At 39.5% G+C, this 21,559-nt stretch overlaps 1 protein-coding gene across 1 annotated transcript in view; it reads left to right on the forward strand.

Moving 5' to 3' along the window:
• The window catches only part of cacna1bb (calcium channel, voltage-dependent, N type, alpha 1B subunit, b), a 177,110-nt gene that overhangs the window by 76,515 nt on the left and 79,036 nt on the right, over positions 1-21,559 (forward strand). Inside the window, 3 exon segments of the mRNA XM_062434601.1 lie at positions 13,574-13,677; positions 19,059-19,174; positions 19,418-19,507. Coding sequence (XP_062290585.1) covers positions 13,574-13,677; positions 19,059-19,174; positions 19,418-19,507 — 310 coding nt within the window.

The raw sequence follows: 21,559 nt of genomic DNA on the forward strand, positions 1-21,559 counted from the left end.
AGCAAGGGGAAAGGGTTATGTTTATAACATCATGAATCCAGAATAGCATCCAGGCGGGGCTCTATTCAGTGGATTATATATTTTACCCTAACCCGGCGTTAACCTTGCAGATTGATGACTGTGCTACCTCTGCCCTGAGGTGGATCGCTCCCCTTCCTGTCTAATGGTGCAAAAGAAAATGTAGAGTGCCTCTCCCCATCCTCCCTGTCATTACCATCCTGCTCCCTCTTCTTCTCTCCTCATTGCTTTCTCTCGGTCATCCACCCCCCCACCCTCTCTTCCCTCATAACTTCAACCCTACAGCGAGGTCTCGTCCCAGGATCCTGTGGTCTCCCAGCAGCTGATGTAGTGGAACGAAGCGTTGTTGTGTGTCTTGTTATTCTTCAGCCGAAGGGAACATTGACAATAAGGCTGTGAGCGTGTTGCTACAGGTACCAGGGAGAAGATAAGAAAAAGTCTAGAAGTCAAGTTTCAAGACATTTCAGTTAAAGAAGACAATTCAGGACAGCAATTGAATTTTTTTAACGATAGAAATTTATGGTATGGAGCTTTTACGTATAGAAGAACATCAGTTACGTTCAAGCCCTTACCAAAAGACAATGCTGATTAAGTCCATCACAACCAGATAAATCTTACTGTATTTCACAGAGACTTACACTGACCAAGCAGCTGCCTTCCACTTAGCTCTCACTTGAAAGGAAACAAAGTAATGTTGCGGGGGTTGTATGACGCTCAAAACAATGAATCACCATTTTACAACCACAACAGTAGCAATGGAGTAGGCTAAAGCAGAGCCTATGTGTTGAACCTTTTGTTCTTGTAATTACTCTCACTGCCAGAAGGGGGAGATAAAAATCTTGCACTCCACCTTTAACACTTAAAAAGCAATTTTGTACGCATGATGCATACTCAGTGTATAGTTTATTTTATTGGAAAGAAACACTGACGCCAACACTAGCACTGCATTTGATAAAGGTTAAGGTATCAGTGTGCATTTGCATGTATTTGATTGGCCAAAGTAGTGCATTGTCGAGTGACTGTCTTTTACCAGAAATGTGCTAAAACAACCTGACAAGCATGTTTCTTGTGGTGTCATGTGAGTAATGAATTTTATCCCTCAGAAGCAAAGGTGCAAGCAGTATAGCGTTGACATAGTGCTACAAAACCTCTTTGGGAGGAGGTTGTGGTTGATGGTCCTGTGTACTGTAGTGTCAGGGCTTGACATGGGAGAATGCTGTTGGCATACTTCCTTCTATCAACGTACACCAAGTATATTGTTGAACTATGATTGTACTTGTTCCCTGACCTTAACAAAACCTAAAGTTTTCTTTCCATAAAACTTTCCTCAAACCAAGAGGTTACCTTTTTTTTTGACAAGTACTCTCATGGGCCTGAGAAAGAGAACAAGCTCAACCTGCTGCATGATAATGATCCATCTTCAGTGAAGTCTGTACACTCTATAGAGAGAGCCTGGGTGGAAGAGAATGTCTCCAAACTGAGTCAACACTCCTTCTTGATGTTATAATCATGAACAGAGCGGAGGAAAAGGGAAGGGAGTGCAAATGAAGAGAGATTTCAGCTTATGCTAATGATCATAACGTTGCCAGCCACCGCAGAGCTGTGCTTTTGACTTGAGAAAAATATGCTTCCACCAGTATCGTCTTTAGCAGCTCAACCACATGGGGGATGTTACTGATACGCAACTGCAGAACATTGGAGGCCAGATTATATTTGCATCATGAAGTTCAAACTACCTATAGAGGGGGAATAATAAGTATTATCCTTTTAAATTATTCTGTCATTTGCTGACTGTTCCTTCATATTTCCTCCCTCCCCCACATCCACTAAATGCTTCCTGTTAGTCAGTCAGTTCTCAAGGTGAAAAGTGGATAATAATATGAGGGTAAATAACTCATCTAAATTGAGGCATGATCACCCTGTGTCTCTTCTTGCAGCATTTTTATTAGTAAGGAATTGCCACTAATCCTTGTAGGTAGTAACAGGGCACACAACGACAGAGAGAAATTAAGGCCTCCCCGAACCCTGGTGATCTTTACTTGTCTTTCAGAGTTTCACTTCCCTTGACTGAGTGATGGGAGCCTGGCTGGGTGTCCTTTGGCCCTTCACTAAAGCATGAACTGAGCATGGCATCGGTTTCAGTTCAATGAGGCTAAAAGTTAGTCACAGACAGACAGAAACTAAACCAAAATGTTCATGGTGAGGTTTATCATTCCCTCTTGCAGTCTAAACAAAAGAGTTCCTTGTTATCCTCAGCATACCAACTTGGGTTCATGGTTCCCTCCCCTTGCTTTGTCTTTCTCTCCTCTGTGACATCTGCCCTCTGACAGACTCATATGTGGTAAGACCCGCCTTATTTAGGCTCTGCCACCAATCAATATGACAAATGACCATGTGTCATGCATATAAGGACAAATCATCCCTCTATTCCTTTATTCAAGTTATTATTTATGCATTACTAAAATAAAAGTGGTTGCACCACAGAGAGTTACAACATATTTCTAAGTAGCAACTTAATATTTACACACATGTCCCATGGATAGTTGTAAATCATAAAATGTCACACAATTATACTCAGTAATAGTACAACTGATGTTTTTCCTGCCACACAGTATATTTTTGTCATTAACTGCATGCCACTATACAACAGTAATCCAGTAAGGAGCTAATTCATTGAAATGAGATTTCAATATTGATCTATCTTACTATGATGTGCTATGATGCGAGCCAGGAAGCTAATTTGTATGGAAGCTATGATGATGTGACTCTGTCTTTGATTGTTGATTGGTTGCTTGCCTCAGTAATAACTTTCACATGTCTAAACTAGTAAGGTTATTCCCCCAGTAATTGTGGTGCAACCAATTTTAGTAGCTGATTCAGTTATAAACTAACAAGTAGTTACTAAACCTCTAGTGTCTGCTTTGCACTCCCTTAGGAGAGAACTTCCATATAGTTGATGTGACCCAGTGCTGTACATTACTGTAAAAACTGCTCACCCAGCACATATGCTGCCAGCATTAGATGTCTCTGGCAGAACTGGATGGCTCAATGCTCAAATGAATGGCACAACAATAATTTAATTCATATAGCTCTGCACAGGCATATAACAATATTACATTAGATTAAATATTTATTGGACATAATGGCTCCATTATATTGATTTAGAAAGTAGCATCTGAATGTATGTGACTTTGTGCATGAAAAAAATGTCTTTTGACCTGCAATTTGGACTGTGGCAACTACGCCAAATGATCAGCAGTAATGTGCCAAAATATAAATTGTCCACATATCTTACTTTATCTTCTATTTTTAAGAAATACCTTAATAATAAAATCAATTTATTTGAAAACAGAAATCCTATAAATAATAAAAATAACGAGCTCAATCTTTGATGAACCACAGAACACCAGGCTCGGGTGCCATCTTAACGTGATCTCATCATTCCCACTCTCCCCCGGCAGAAATGTCATGACAGTGATCCTCAAAAGACAGCAAAGCCTTGCGTTGATTCACACTGTGAATGCCGCTTTAGCTCTGAGCCAGTCAGCAGGGAAGTAACACTGTTGTAGCAGCAGCAGGATGTGTGGGCGGTTTTTCAGCGTCGATAATGTGGCAATCTTCATTTCATGCCCCGTGATTTTATTACATTTCCTCTGTCTCTCCTGGCGATCCGACGGCTGCCATCAAATTAGATGCGCCCCTAATTACCTCTGCTGTGTCATGTTCTGGCTTCACACTGCAAAAAAATGTACACATGTCACTTAATATTGTATTTGCTCTCATTTGAATCTTTTTTTTTTTTTTTTGACAGGTGAGGCCCTGAAATCATATTTTCTAAATCAGCTTCATAGAATAAAAGAAGGAATCCTGCTATTATTACAGCAGATATTAATGTTATACCTCAAGATTACAAATCAGTCTGTGACATCTATTGATTTACTATATTGAGTAAAATCTTTGTGCATTGTTGCGTCCCTTTGTTGACATCTGTGTGTGAGCTTGTGTGGTTTACTGTGTTGATGTGTGTGATGCTAAGCATCACAGTCACATTTTCCGTTCACTTTGTCAGAGCTGTGTGAGTGAGTCACTGAGGCAGGTGCACCTTGACCTTGTCAGAGAGACGTATTGTGCTGTAAGGGCAGTCATGGTGCCTGTCAAACCCTTGTAAAAATAGAGCAGCAGAGAGGAACAGTTAGATACTGTCTGAACGTTCAGCCACGTCTCTGTGTGAATGTCCAGCTGGTAACTTCAATAACAATATCAAAGAAAGCATACTAAAGCTGTCAAGTTGTGTGTGTACGTGTACGTGTACGTGTGTGTGTGTGTGTGTGTGTGTGTGTGTGTGTGTGTGTGTGTGTGTGTGTGTGTGTGTGTGTGTGTGTTTGTGTGTTTGTGTGTTTGCCTGTAAGGACGTTTTGCCACACTCTAGCAGGAATAAACCAGCATCGTGAGCACATGTTTTTCATACTGGAAACATTTTAAAAGATGTTGAATGTTTGATGTGTTTTGTTCTCAACTCCAAACTGACTGATGCTGTGTCTCAAATCTTGTACTTCTGCACTTAATATTTTGAGTGCATAAGCGCATTCACACTGTATGAAAAACTGTTAGTATCTGGATGGTGCACTCAAGACGGTCAAAAAGTTGAGTGTGGCACTATAGACACTTCTTGCCCTCAATGGTCGCCATCTTTGCTAGGTAGCAAAAGGGGAGGGACCACTTTTCAAACTGGAAATGGCGGCTGACTGTTGTCAGATATAAGCCATCAATAGGTTTCTTGGGTTAATTTAGCAGTCTGTAATGATTTGGTACCGCGAACAACAACGCTAACGCTAGCATGCTAACTAGCTAATTGTTATTTCCGGTAAGTGCGGAATGGCCTTGTTTGATTTGAGACAACACCAATCTGTCGCAATTTGTCAGCTGCACAAGTAAGTGCATAATGTAGTGTACTACACAGAAGGGTACACACAGAAGTGTGATTTTTAGACATGGCATGTGAGTCATTTGAGCAGTTTTATCAGAGCTTGATTTATGTTCATTTAAAAAATATGAATTAGCAGATCTTTAATTTGGAATATATTGTACATAAGTGAGTAAGACGCCATATTAATGTTGTCTAAGACTGGTGTAAATAAAGGATCCCTGAAATGGCATTTTCATGCAGTAAGTGATTAGAATTTTACGGGCATTTGTGTGTGTTTTTTCCCCCAAAGTGCTACTTAAGATGTAGAGCGGTTTACTGTTGAAGCAAAAGAACTCCAAATGTACCGGTCGGGTCCAGGCAAGTGAGACTCATGCTTGCTGAGTACTTTGATGTGAAAGGAACCTTGTGTCCACATTTAAGTGGTCAGCCTTTTGAACTCAAACTGCCTGATTAAATAGCACTAAAATTAGCCTGCAGCAAATGAAATTTGCCGTCAAGAGAGTAAAATTGTAGACTCTGAGAAAGATGATTAAGAGCCTCAAATTCAATTTAACTAGAAAACCGTTTTGATATAGTCTTCTTCCTCTAGCCAAAGACCCTTTGCTGTTTGTGCCACCAGAGCCGTTGAGCACAGTCACTGCTACTTGTTGTGAATGTTTCAGGACTGAAAGGACCACAGAATTGATTCAGAGTGGCTGTCTGCATCTCAGCAGGCTTTCCTTGCCATTAGAGAAAATGTGTGTGTGCGTGTGTGGTGGCAACACTGCAAGCTGAGAGTGGGAGTACACTGTCACACCGCAACTGTATGATGCATGAGTCCAAATTATGTGGCAGATTTCGCTTTTTCCTCACTGATCATTCCGAGCAGCCCGCTAGCGATGACTCATGGGAATAACAGAGGCGGGATAACGATATCAGATGAACTCACATATGAATTAAGAGGATTTAAATCATAACCTAGAGTTTGCTTTTAAAAATCAACACACTGTGAGGAGGGCATCTTTTGGGGTGTCATCATTTCACCACCAGGAAGAAGGCTCTGCTTGAAGTCTCATATTTTTGTGTGTTCCAAATAGAAAAATATCTCAACATTTATCATCATTATAGGCCACGCTGTGTACACTCTGATTAGACTTTTTAAAAAACCTTTTACACCACAAATATCAAGTTACACAGTTTGTCCAACAATTGTAATTCAATGTGGCAATTTCATCAAATTTGGACATACTGCTTGAATATGGAACATATGACCATCTCATGCTTTCTCTTTCCACAGATGTTATCACCTGTAGCTTGTGACAGGGGAAGCCACAGCTAAATTAAACTAAGATTCCTGGGTGATGATGTTTCCTCAGACTTTGTTTTTTAGTCAGAGAGTGGTGTGCCTACATTCACCAGGGGGTGACAGTATGTAATACAAAGTGTGCAAAAATCAGACATGCCAGTATTCTATACTGGTGAGTACTGGCCCAACTTGAGAAGTTATTCAAGACCAAAGTCCAGCAAATGTGGCTTACACTACCACAACTCTCTCCCAAACTGACATGACTTGTTCACCATTGTACTCAAAATTCTGGCCTAGATAACCATGATGTGATGAATGATGTTACCTTTACAGTAGGTGACACCACAACAAGATGATGAATTTGAATGGACATAACTCAGGGTTCGTAAGTCTGGCTCACTTTAAACTTTGCACAATTCAAGTTCAGTGACAAATTTAGGTAATTGTGTAGCATTCTAATATGTGATCGTGAGTTTTTTTTTTCTGTTCTCGCATATATAAGAACATATGGGGTCACTAGAAGTACCTTGCTAAAGGCAACATATTACATCAGTAGTTGTTTAATCAACTAAATTAGTATAGCCAGTGGCCTTGATTGCCATATGCCCTTTATCTGCTCTAGTGCTGTGCACGCAGTTTAATCTTGTTGCATGGCTCCAAACCCAGTAAAGGTGGGGTGAGCCAATTAGCCCAAATACATATAAATGACACAAATACACCATTTGTTCATACACTGTGGAATGAGAAAACCAAAGCAGGGCTTTGAACAAAGAGTTGGTATATTATCTTTCTTTACAATAAAATCTAGTATAATAACTGCTGGTTCTATCTTTAACTATGATCCAAGAAGCAAATGGTGCATAAAAGTGAGTATTTATTCTGTCCTTGAGCTTTTGTTTTGGTCGGGACTTACCCACAGACTACATTTTTGGTGCAGTGCACTGCATATTATATACAAATAGCAGCTGGTAGTGAAGCAACAAAATTGTTTTGATGCTGACAGATTATAAAGCAGCAGGTCGTATGATTTGATGAAAACACATGAAAAAAGAAGAGAGAATGAGAAAGGAATAAAAAATCTGCAGACTTGGAGCAAAATAGAGAGAGTTGGCAAGAAGCAGAGAGAGACAGACACGCACATACGCACACACACACACAAACACACCTTCTCCTAAATATGTAAATGAAATGTCGATGAAACCACAGATGTGTTTGGTTGGTGGTGCCAGAGGCGCTTTGTAATATAGAATACTGGATCACACCCTCTGTTCAGAAAGTGACATATGATAAATTGAAGTGATGGATGTCCTTCCATGACGCCCAGGGCCAAAACATCTTCTCTTCTCCTTCTCCTTCTCATTCTCCTTCTCCTTCTCCTTCTCTTTCTCATTCTCCTTCTCCTTCTCCTTCTCCTTCTCCTTCTCCTTCTCCTTCTCCTTCTCTCCTCTTCTCTTCTCCCAGATGGATATTCAGGTTCAGGGATTTCAACAGCCTATAATGTCTATAGTGTCATGCAGCAAGTAGATTTCAAACTATATGTTAGAAGGCAAAAAACAGACATGCTAATCTTTATGCTCCCTATAAATAAAACAATACATTTTCACAAATTCCTTCCTTCTGTTGGATTAAGCCATTATCATGCTGATGTCATCTCATCTCATCCCAGTCTAAGTGTAGTAGTATAGCTCACAGTAGGTCGTGAAAGTGACACTGGCCATTTATTTCCTCAGTCAAAGAGATAACTTTCTTTGTTTTTGGGAAGCTGTTAAGTAGTCACAGGGAGCAAGGTCATCTTGGTAACAAGCACAGAATAACATCTGGCAATACAAAGTGAGTAAATGTGGGGAAAATGCAAAATAACAGCATTGATGCTGCAAATTAATTTCTAAAATTAATTTTCCATTTTTAAATCTCATTAACACATTAAGATATTATAAAATAATATTACAAATAAATAATGATAAGAAACAACCAACAAGTTACTCCTACATATCCTCATGAGTAGTGCAAAACCAGATTGTGTTTAGCTTGTCGAACCGTTCAAATTTGAGGAAACCAGCAGCTTTTCGGCTTTCACCACAGAGACCTTACTGTGTTTCAGAATCTTAAAAACATCTGCCAAAGCTCAACTGAACTCAGCCAGTCAGCCGGAGCTGTCAGCTGAAGAATTAAGGCTGTGTCAACAGGAGAGAAAGTCTTCCCTCCTCACCAGCTGACTGGGACTGAAAGCTGACGCAACAGAGTGTATTTCCACTTCATTTTCTCCACCAGGCATCTAGGGTTCCCCAGAGAGAAAAGCAGATAGTAGATATTTGCTGCTACTGCAAACAGAAAGGACAGTTACCAAATTTTGAGCAGATACAAAATTAGCCAAAAATATTATTTACACAGACTATTAGTAGAAAGTAAAACCCAAACCTTCATTAATCCATTTTTGGACCACTTGTGGACAGCACAAGCTGTGAACATTACAATCACATCAATAATCACATCCTTGATATGGGCTTTTTCTACTGAAAACAGCTGGAAACAACACTGTTGAGAGTTATGAGACTGAAACAAACAATAAAGTTGCAGGCTTTAAAACTAACTTTACTGTAATGACAAAAGAACAAGAAGCTACACACATTCACTGTACACAGCTGTTCACCAAGACATAGTTCCAGCATGTAACTTGAAACCTGTTTATGGGTGCACAGGTTAAATAAACAAGGTATAAAATGGTAATTAGTAACCTTTACAGGTGTTGGCAGGCCTATTTTTTTTTAAGTCTGGACAAAGCAGGCTAGCTGTTTCCCCCTGCTTCCAGTCTTAATGCTAAGCTAGGCTAACAACATCCTTGTTCCACCTCCTCATCTCTTCTCTTTGAAAGAAAGTGAATAAGAATATTGTAATATTAAACCTCTCCTTTAAGCTTCATTGACTTCAATTAAATTCACGAGAGAAGATGATGATGATGATGATGATCATGGTCATACCAAAATAATTATCTAAATATGGAGTCAAAGAGGGAGTGACAACAGTGAAAAAAAGGACCTAAAGATTGAGCGATGAGGTGATGGGACATTGAAGATGTTGGACTTGTAGGGAAAGAAACGATGCAGAGCAACAGTGAGGCTCCTACCATCCATTTATCCTGGTGTGTGGGCCGCTGCTTCTCTGACAGCTGAGACAGAGGGTGTGCTGCTGTATATAGTATGTGTCTATGTGTTCATCTCACATACTCGGGTGCATAATATAGATCTCCGGCCTGCTGATTCAGCCACCCTGAACCTCCCATCACAATTACAGCAAGTGTGTGGCATCACTCCGACACTCGCGTCTGCAAAATGTCACTGTGCTTCACACAGCCCATCAGTCCGCAGGTCTGTCCCCCACCAACAGGCTGCTGTCTGTGAGCACTCGCAGACATGGAGGATGCTGACTCCCAGAACCCCTGGGGGTGACAACAAGCATGAATATTAGCCCTGTTGTAGCTCAGTCACTATTGAAGAACATATTTTGGCCTTATTAACTATATCATAAAGTATCCAGCCATTGTTATGAAGTGCTTTGGATAAAATCTGAAACTCTGTTGTTTTTATGTTGCAGTTATAGATGTTTATTTCAAGTGTCAAGAAACAGAACAAGCTATAAAAACAACATATGACATTTAATCACCTTGTAAAGCTGATATTGCAATTTAGTTAGCAGTCGCCTCTTAAAACATGCAGCAGATAAGTAGTAACATCAGCATTCATTGGCAGTTATGTTTGAGTCCACCTGATGTATGCGTGTCCAACTCCTGAGAGAAGTATCTGACTCAGCAACTAAATGCTCCACTTTTTTCACCAGCTAGTTGCTGACTTTGTCTATCTGCTGTTTGGTGCTCAGCAAATAGCATACAGTGGGTTTATTGGAGCTTTTTTTTTGCTAAAAAACATCTGTTTGCTGTGTCTGGAAACAACGATGATAAGAGCAGTGAGAATGATCAGAACAGTAATGTTCATGGGCCAGAAAACAAAATAAAGGGCTGAAAGCAGCTAAAACAGAGTTGGGTGATAATTCTCTTGGCTGATATAACACATAGCAATTTGATCCATTGTTAATATGAAAATATTGATTATTGCTGCTTTAATACAATTTGTAGCCTAACATGTTGAGGTGAAATGAGGTGATCAGTTTCCCATTGCAGCTAGAACACAACTTTTGGATGTACTAATATACAATCCTGCTTAAAGTAAGTTTCAGCTGATGTGCCTCTTATAGAAAATCTGGTTACTTTTCACTACATGTGGGTTTAAAAAACAGTTTTCTCTCATAAAATTGTGGGGAAAAAATCAATGCTGTAATGTTACTGACCTCAGGTCACCATTTAAGCAAATCAGTGTAATTGTTGAGGGCATTTTTCACAGTAGGAATGAAATCCATTCAGCTGCTTGAGTTTCAGGCTCCTGGTATTGTGCCGGCTGGCTCACTGTCACACTGTCATGGTTTACTGGGACACTTAAATAGAGCATAGCCACTGTTAATGTTATTTGTAACACCTGTGCTTTTTCTACTCTAGTCAAATTGTTTGCTGTGGAAAGGACTATTGAGGATATCAGTTAAAGAAAACCCTTTCAAACATGAATTTAGAGTGGGGGAAATACACTATATGGTATATAATTATAAAAAATGTTATTCTTAGGGCTGAATTGGAACACCGACTGACTGAATATCACCCAACATCAGTGTCTGACCTCAATAATGCTTATGTAGCTGAATTGGAAGAAATCGCTTTAGTCAGGTTCCAACATCTTGTAGGAAGCCTTTCTAAGAGAGTGGAGGCTGTTGTAGCAGCAGATTAATGTTCATGGTTTTGGAATGACACGTTCATCTATTGCATATTGGTGAAAAATTAAGATTTCCTCCTACTCTTGGGTGTTCACATGCTTCATCCTCTTTGCTACGCTATTGTTGGTTATCTGATCAAACATGATAAGTAGATAACTGAGACATGAATAGCTTGTATATATCAGGGATTTACAGAGGATAAGCCAAGAGTTTGCTAGAGACACCCCTGTCCCTGATTTACCCTCAGGTCCAAACAAAGGCACTGAGAGAATCTGGAACTATGAAGACATTAGGGCATTTCAGGTTCAAGATTTGAACCCCCTGATGCTGTAAATAAACCCTTACAGTACTTCAAAATGGTCTTCACTGACAAGATGATCGAACATATTGCTCAACATGCCAATCTGTACTCTGCCCAGGGGTTAGGGATCCAATCAAACCCTGAGAGGTTGAAGATTTCCTTGGGATACTACTCCTCATGAGTGTTTTCAACTTCCCAGCCATGGAGGACTACTAGAACCATGAGCTGATATCATGTAGAGGAAAATATTCAAGCTGTTACAACGGTTCATTTTTGTTAGTGACAATCAGCAGTGCAATGACAGTCCAGATCAGTGTCTCATTATCGCCCACAAGCCAAACAAGTGGGTCAGGTGCTACTTCTAGGGGCCTCATTGGTGACAACGTTATGTAAAACCTTAACACTGCAACAGCTTTCAGTCGTCTTCTGTGACAACTACTTCACCAGTTTCAACTTGGTCCAGAAGCTGGGTGTCAAGTGCACTGGCACTGTCCGATCAAACCATATCAGTAGAGCCCCCTTGATGACAGACAAAGAGCTGATGGAGATTGGATGTGGAGCTTTTTTACTACAGGTCTGCTGAAGGGGTGATCACAGTGAAATGGTTTGACAACAAATGTGTCAACCTTCAGAGCAATGCCTGTGGGATCATGCCTCTTCCAACTGTCAAACGGTGGAACAAAGAGGCCCACTCAAAGATTGCCGTCCCAAGTACATCACTCATTCCTGCCTACAACTGGGAGGCATTTATCTTTTTGACATGTTTGTACACATAGACGAGACCCCGGCCAATTCAAGGCAAGAGTACTTTCCCCTGTTCAGATATATCCTTGATCTGTGCATTTAAAATTCCTGGCTGGTCTACAAGAGGGACTGTGGCCTACAGAATGAGAAACCAATGCCTCTCCAATGGTTTTGGCCATAGTTTGAAGCAAATCAACAACCCAGCATCTAAACTTGGTGGACCATCATCCTCGTCTCTACCACAGATGTTGTCTCAGAAGCAACGTTACACCTCAAGACCCTCACAGCCACAACCAAATGTGCGTTATCCTAACTGCAGACACTCGAGATGGAAATGTCTAAAGTGCAATGTTTTCCTGTGTTTGAATGCAAACCAGCAATGCTTTGTAGCATACCACCAGGAGTAAAAAGGCACGGAGGTGGTCGAGTGGTTAGAGCGCATGCCACAGACGCAGCCGACCCGGTTCAAATCCTGGCCGGAGGTCCTTTGCTGCATGTCACCCCCCCCTCTTTCTCCCATGTTTCCTGTCTGTCTATTGCTGAATAAAGGTGTCTATGCTGAAAAAAATCTTAAGGTTATGGTACGGGTCAGAGTTAGGCATGTGATGGTTATGGTTGAAGTTAGGATAAGTCTCCAGGAAATTAATGTAAATCGATGTAATGTTGTCTAAAGAAATGGAAACATGGTTGTATATGTGCGTGTACATGTTTAAGTCGATTACAGTAATCAACCCCCAGCTGTTACGGCTCATATTGGAAAGCTGAATTGTCATACCTTTTTGTGTGAGGACAATTAATTCTAAGTGAATGTTTATGAGCAGTAACTCGTGCTGAATTAAACAGTTGTTTTGCCATGATAGAAGACCAAGCTTTTTGTTTGTGGGACATTTGTTGGTGGTTTTGTGCGGTAGAAAGCACACAGAGATAAGTTAGACTTTTTAATTACTCTTTTCAAATGGAAAAGTTGCCAGTATTTCTCGAACAAAGCAAGTTGGCAAAAGTTTTTGTTCAGTCAGCCAACTTACTGAAAAATACATTGCTATTCACAGCTGTGGGTGGGAAATAAGAATGTAGGATCAAACACATTTATACATTGTCATCTCAAACTGGGTCATTCAAAACTGAACGTCAGCCCATTTACCTTTCATTTAGAGCATGTTCATTCACCATTTCTTGCTAAAATGATTGTTTCCAACTGAATTCAGCATAAAGATTGTAGTGAAACATTTGTTTATTTCAAGAAAAAGAGTCGGGCAATCCAGGTATTCATTTGTTTTGTGACCTTTTGCATTTTGGATTTGCCGCATTTGGTTTCATTGTGTATCTCACAATGATATACAGAGACATTTATTCTATATACATCTCAAGTGAAATGTGTAATATAATGGACTTGCGCTTAAATTCTTAGAAAACCCCAAACTGTGTTCTTACTTTATTCTGCGTTGATCTGATGTTGTTTCTCTTGGTGTGTTTGTGTGTCCAGACTAATGATGTGGTAGGAAACACCTGGAACTGGCTCTACTTTATACCTCTCATCATCATCGGCTCCTTCTTCATGCTCAATCTGGTGCTTGGTGTCTTATCAGGGTAAGTCATTTTGTAACATAAACTCACACATTTTAGGTCTGTACAGCTTATCATAAACCTACATTTGCCATTATGACTGATTTACTTACATCAAGATACTGGAGAGGCTGTTCATTTGTCAGTTAAAAAATCTGAGTATATTTGATTTTAAAAATGCCATTTGGATTTGCAAACAGTCCAGAGTTGAAAAGAACAACAACATCCTGTTGTATTTGCTCACACAGATGGACTGTGGTTCATTAGCAATTTCTTCCCATTTTCTCTCTATTTTGTTTAACCGGAAAGGGGGGGGGGCTTTGTCATCCTCTCGTGTCATTAAAAGGCCTCGCTCTGTGGCTTTAATCATCCTGCTCCTCTGTGCTCCTGGATCTGACGTCTGTCTGTCTCATTGTGCCTCTGGCTGAACAGAGCCTCTTCTCACCTGCGTTCACTCACAGCCCCTCATCTCACCAAAATATGAATGAAAGCAGTCTACTTAGTCTGGACTAACTAGACAAAAGACTTTTTTTTAGCCCCATGCTAATACAAGCACATTCACCAAATGTTACTGTTATCTAGTGTAGCTGCTGTCTACAACGGGTATCCGGACCTCCTCTCTTCTGTGCCTGGTTATTATTTATACAACGATTAGCAATTCTTGAGATGCCAACTCCTGTAATTTTTTCAAAGGTCATTTGAAAGCAATTTCTTTCTTTTATTACATGTACGTGTTATAACGTTTCTCAACACATGCCACATTGCCCTTTTTTTTTTAACACACACATGCACACACACGTATATGGGAATGTATGTATGCGTGTGCCTAAATATGAAGTATGTATGTGTGTAATTGTGTATGTACAGTCTATGGTTGTATCTGGAAAGCGCCATACTTTAACCGGAAGTTGCAACATGGCGCTTAAGCGATGATGGCTACTCGTGAAGTTGCAGAAGGATGATATCTGGTAGCACAGTAGGCTACAGGCTAACGTTAGCTTACAGACGGAGCAGCACACCGCAGTGTTTCAGCTGGTACAACTTCAACCGTAAGTAAACACTTATGTCATATTTTAGATATTAAGTTTTATGGCTAACATTACTACAATGTATGTGCACGTCTCAACAGAAACATTGTTATTAACAAGCTATATAGATCTGTATGTTAGTGACAAAAGCCTGCATAATAACATAACTATATATTTTCAGTTAGCAATCAGACTGCAAGCTGTGTAAGGCACAGTCAGTCATCACATCAGGTGAATGATACCAGTAATGCTGCAGTAAAGTAACTGTTATGATCTTTAAAACTTAGACCAGTCACTATTGCTATTACGTTAGTGGGGGTTTAAATTAAGGACCTTAAACTTTCAATGACTGAAGCTTTTTCTGCATTGTATTTAAAGTGAATTGTCATCTGATCATCAGTTGTGATGATTGCAGATGGTATCTTCATCTGCTACAGTGAGAGCCACCAGTATCTAACCAGTATCAGCAGGTACAAATGTAGTTCTGATCCACAAAACCACTGAAAAGCTGGTTGAGCTTTGCAGAAGTAACACCAGTGTTGAAAAGAAACCTGCAGCTGGTTGTATTCCAGAAAGCAGGTGTCTGAGTTTGTTAACCCTGAGATAAGGATTTTCTTCAGAAAGAGAGGTACCTTAATCTTTGGGTGAGTTACCCTGGTAACTGACTCTGTGAACCTGAGACAAACCTGCCCGCTGGCAGGTTTACTTCAACAAACTCACAAATTTTCTGAGCAGCCGTCAGATCCAACATTTAATTTTTTCATTCAATATCAAAGTGTGTATCGAAGCACATTATTTAGCAGACGTTTACTGTATGTCAGAGTCAAAATCTTGGTTGGATATTAGTTTGTTACTCAAGAAATATCTTTAACAGTGTTGCTTGAACATTGATCTCTGTCCTCACATTCAAAACGCGGAGCATGAATTCACCGTCAGCTCAGGATCAAACCTCTGCATGTCCTTCTTTTCTAACACTGTGACTCTGTACACATCGATCAGACAGCTGTCAGCTTGTTACAGCAGCTCCTGCACTGGCATGTTTCTAATCTGGTAATTTCTCTTACATAAAAATAATATTTAGACACACACGATTAATAATCAACTCATATATCTCATGATGTGATTGGTCCCACTGATGATTGTAAGGTCAGAGCTCTATTAATGATGAATTTATTCTTTCACCACACTCACCACACTCAGAGTTGATTGAACAAACTCTAATCAGCTGTTCTGGAGCCATAAACTCAGTTTCCCAACTCAGGTTAATTAACTCAGAGTTTGTTAAACCTGCTTTCTGGATGAGACCACTTAAATGAACCACTGAGAGAACTGCAGCAGTATTTAGTCTGTTAGAGTGTTTCATTGCATCATAAAAAGACCTGCAATGGCAAATACATACAAAGTTCAAAGATGTGCCACCTACGGGACATTTACTGTGTGTCAAAATGAAGTAAAATCATTATGTTCTAAATATATCGAGGATTAATTATCGGAGCATAGAGTGCAGCTATTTCTGCAGTTTAATATTTATACATTTTCAAACATCTCCCTCCCCTGAAAGCTATTACACTGATGCATCACAAGATGAGGCAAAGCAAGGCAATTCAAGAGCTTTACACGAGACATAAAAAGTAGTGATGGTTGGATGGAGCTTTGGGGATTTCTTTCTGTTGGTGCTGAAATAAGATTTGAAGCTGTGGTCTATAAACTCAGCACAGTGGCATCTAGTAATTTAAACATTTGTAAGACTCTGCTAAGTACTGCAGCGTATGAGATTTATAAAAAAGTTCCTCATTGTTGTCTTTGTCTTTTCAGGTAAAGATGCATCAACAACAACAACAGTCCAACAAAGGATGCGTGTCCTATCAAACCTTTGAACTCTACAGTGTTGCAAAATACAGAAATGCTAATTGGGTCACACAAAGAGAAACTGGAGATCACATTTTATGTAATAATTTATTTGACACCCAGATCATGCAGTGAAAACACGAGGTTTGTTCAAATGGTGTGATCCTTATGGTCATGTTGCTGCAGCCAGGTGTCGTTAAATTGTATGCTCAGCATGAAAGTTGTTGATCCAGTTTTTGCATTGTATAATTTAACAGCCGAAAACGATAGCTGTTGAAGCTGATTAAGGGTCGTCCACTAAGCGGAAGATTGGCGGTTCGATTCCCGGTTCCTCCTGTCAGCATGTCTATGCGTCCTTGGGCAAGATGCTTAACCCCATATTGCTCCAGATGGCTGTGCGAATGGTGTATGAATGTGTGTGAATGTTAGTCTCCCTCTGATGAGCAGGTTGGCACCCTGTGTGGCAGCCTCTGCTATCAGCGTATGAATGTGTGTGTGTCAGGGTGAATGTGAATGTAGTGTAAAAGCGCTTCGAGTGGTCCAAAGATTAGAAACGTTTTATACAAATACAGCCCATTTACCGTTACACAGTAACATACTGTGGGGGATATTCCCCTCATATTTCAAATACAGACAGTATAAAACCTCAAGCAACAGGACAGTTCTTTGTTCAGCCTGTCAGGAATGCTGGTCAACAAACATCAGTAAGATGTACAAACATGTCATTCAGTAGACCATCAACACAATGCTTTGTGAACACCAAAGACATATGAATAGGAACCCTCAACTTGGACAGACACATTTTCAAGAACAATACTCAGGAAGATGCACATGGACATATGGAATATGTCTTGAGTCAGACTATACTGTATATGTATATAAAAAATGATTAAAAGAGTAAATGTAGGACAGCTACTGGCAACAATAACATTCCTAATGTTGTGTTGAAGTCTCGTTATATTCTGAATCATTTGAGGTCTGTTTTAATAGTGTCATTATTCCGTCTGAGTAGTATAAGACCAACATTAGACCTATCCATAAAGCTTCAAATGATCCCAAATTTGCACTCAGTTTAAAGAGGCATTAGCCTTATCAGCACTGTGTATAAAATATATTTATTGCTCTTTAGCTACAGACTTGTAGATCATTTTTAAAGGACAGTGCTGTGTCTGAAATCATTCAGTCATTCACTACTCACTACACACTATCTGGGCATGTGCAGAATTATACAGTGAGCTCATCGGTCATTTTCTCTGCACTGTTAATTACATCACTGCTGTTACACAATTAAAACATGCCAGATTAATGTTGACTAGTGGACCATCCGAATTAAATACCGGCATGCGTTTTTGTGATGATATTATACTGAGTGTATTTTGTGGCCATCTGTATTGTGATGCTGCTTTGCTCACATTGAACTTATTATTTTCACCCCACAACTCATGCCTGTGGTCACAGGGAAAACAAATTGTAGTACTCAATGTGTATTGTACACAAAATACTTGTTAATTATAATCTTTATGAAACAGCTCTTTGGAAATACCACTCAATATCAATTTTTCTTTCTTTGTTCTCACCATCATTAAAACGTCTTTGATTAGCTATACAGTATATTGAGAGATGCAGACTTTGTTACAAAATAGACTGACTTGCTTAACTCTGAACTGATTTTTGCAAAATTCAGTTTGTTCTAAATGTGAGAAATTGATACTGCTTACCTGCTGGATTTATATGTAGTTGCTGGGGGCTGATCTAATGGACTCTATGCCAAAACATTACATTTCTAAATAGCAACAACTCCCTCAACTCCATGCAGGCTCCTATCTATGAAAAGGCAACTTCAAGTGTAAATTTACAATTTCAGCTTTTGTGACTTTTTTTTCTTTTTTCAAAAATGGAGATTTCTGTATCTTAAATTCTTCTGTCTCTACCTGTTATTCTATATATATGATATTGTGTGTGGTTGCTTGTTATTGTATTCCTAATTAAATAAATAAACTAACAACAGAAACAAGATCATTTTTGTTCCTTAGACTCCCGTAGCCATCATCGCTGTAGTGCCATGTTGTGGTAGCAACTTCCAGTTTAAGTATGGTGCCTGCCAGATACATACACACGCAAACCACACACATACATACATAGTTATTAGCACATTATAAAGCACTAAATGAATGTAGTCCATTTACCATTAGCATTATCTATATCACAGTATATGTTATCTCAATATAATTGCATATGCTGTGATAAGTCCTACATCTGATACATATCTTACTAGCAGCCATGAAACATTGCATTATTATGGTGTGTCATGTCATTACATCACTCTTCACAGTTTTTCCTCTAAATTTCAGTCAGATCTGCTAACACAGCTGCAGCTATGCCAGCGGCCTTTTCCCTCTCTCTCGGGGTGTCACATGGATGTGTTGGTTTTGTAATGTTAAAAGCGTATTTGTTGCTGTAAACGTACTCATGCTGATGTATGACTTTCTCTTTTCTTTGTAAAATACGTCCCTGTATGTGTTCCCACAGAGAATTTGCCAAAGAGAGAGAACGTGTAGAGAAGAGGCAAGAGTTCCTGAAGCTTCGGAGGCAGCAGCAGATCGAGAGAGAGCTCACCGGATACCTGGAGTGGATCTGCAAAGCAGGTCAGACTCATCTCTGAAACAGTGTGAGAGCTGGCACGTAATTTGTTTGTTGTGTTAGGATAAAAAAAAAAAACATGACAAACTGAGAGAAAGTCCCTCTTTCCTTTCTTTCTCTCTCTCTCTCTCTCTCTCTCTCTCTCTCTCTCTCTCTCTCTCTCTCTCTCTCTCTCTCTCTCTCTCTCTCTCTCTCTCTCTCTCTCTCTCTCACTCTCTCTCTCTCTCTCTCTCTCTCTCCCACTGCAGAGGAGGTGTTGCTGGAGGAGGAAGAAGAGATTGCAGAGGAGAAGTCCCCGCTGGACGGTGCGTGGTACAAGAGGAAACAAAACCTTTCAGGTGAAAAATGGGCTGAGTATCTGTTGTCTGCTTTACCATGGTCTACGCCACCACAGAGGGCCGATGGTAAACCAGGCACAGGTATGGTTCATCATTTCCATTTGAAGGATAGATTTTGTACAGTAGGTGCTGCATGTGCCGTGCATAAATCCTTCCAAAAATCATCAGTCACATTGTTCCTGTGTGGAGCAGAGTGTAGGCTTCAATTAGACTCAGACACGCTGCACTGAAATAATTATCATCAAAAAAGGGAAACAGAGGTACCTAAAAGGCACAATCTGCTTTTTTCTTCTTTTACATTTTAACAAAAATGCAATATCATGTATTTTCACATCTGTAAGGTGTGAAAATTTGAGCTTTAGGTGGAAATTTAGTATTACTGTGTTTCCAAACTCACAAAATTCAAAATATTGGCCTGTAAGGTTGATATAATTATTGATTTGAAGTGATATGACAAATATTTCCTTTATTAAAACTGTCTAAAGATTTATTTAGTAAATAGTTAATTGAATTTAACTGTTGGTATAGCAATAAACAGCTTAACCAGCAAAGTGCAGTTTTATTCACAGTTAACTGGATCACATGAACCCCAAACACGAGCTCATTTTCAGATGCAAATAATTTTCTTTCCTTGGGTGTATGTTGAGAAACATGGATAAAGTTAAAGGATTTGAAAACAGCAATTGAGAAAACATCCTAATCTGTCAGGTGCAGTTGCCTCAGAGTGATAACAGGCCTCCAGGGAGTCTGCACCCAACACATTAGCCCCAGTCACACACCACAACATGTCATTTTCACACTTAGATTTGTATAAATTATACAAGAGGTGTCGGTAGGTGGAATTTGCTATCTATGAGGCTGGCTTTCCCCTGTTGCTGTTGGTTCTAGCTTTATATTTACTGCACAGAGTTGGTATTGGTCTTTCATTTCACTCGTGGCAAGAAATAGTTTGAATCCAATTGGTTACAGAACTCAGTTTGCTGACAGTTGAACATGCTTTAATCTCAGGTTTTAGAATGATTTTAATCTGGGTCACAAGAGGTTTTGACAGGTTTCTTTGCATACTTATAATTATAAGTAATAGTAATAATATGAAATATAAATGAATTCAGTTTGTTTTGAAATTAATAGGTTTTACATACAACTATTGTCCACAAAACACCACTAATAATAAAATGCAGATGTGGCGTATGAATTTTCAAAGAAGAACAACAAAAATCAACATTAGAAAATTCTCAAACAACTTTCACAAACAAATCTTCCAACATTCATAGTCTATAACAAAAAAATAAATAAATAATTGACGATAGTATTTACAATATAATCCTGGAGAAATGTAAGTAAACACTTTTTAAATAGTCCATCTTGCTGTCTTTTCCAGGTGTTTGAGAGAAAGTCAGCAAACCTTAACACATCAAAATTAAATACTTGTTCCAATTTTTGATCATGGACACACTAAAATAAGATTTTCTGAGCCATTTCATGGAAAATTGCCAGTCTAGTACAAAAGAAATTGAGAGTCACTTTCCACTTCACCCAAATCACACAGCTCACACAATCTGTTTAATTCTAACTGAATATTTGTCATCTGCAAACCTCAACAGGCAGAGGAAGAAAAGCACTTCTCAGCTGCAATTGAAAGACTTATGACCTGAGTTGACTTTGTAGTTAGCATGACAGTGTAAAATATAAGGTATAGTAAGTGTAAGGCGGTTCCTGAGCTTTACATTAACCCCTAATGTGTAGCTGCAACAATGTGTGATTTGTAATTAGATATGTAAGTGCCATCATAAAATCAGCACTTATGATCAGCCAGTTGTTTGAGTGCTAATCATGGTTTCCACTCTCTGCTCTCGCTGCCTTTTTAAAAAATCTCTCTCTCTTTCTCTCTCTCTCACACACTCTCCCCTCTGATGTCAGTCCATTAGGCCCGCTGTGAAGGCAAGGGTTAATTAGAAGGATTTACAGCAATGGTCTGATTGGATTTGTTAAAGTAAATTCACTATATCACGCTTCCCAACACACACGTGCCAGAGTGCATTTTCCTGTAGA

Source organism: Scomber scombrus, chromosome 15, assembly GCF_963691925.1.
Source record: "Scomber scombrus chromosome 15, fScoSco1.1, whole genome shotgun sequence".
Classification (NCBI taxonomy): domain Eukaryota; kingdom Metazoa; phylum Chordata; class Actinopteri; order Scombriformes; family Scombridae; genus Scomber; species Scomber scombrus.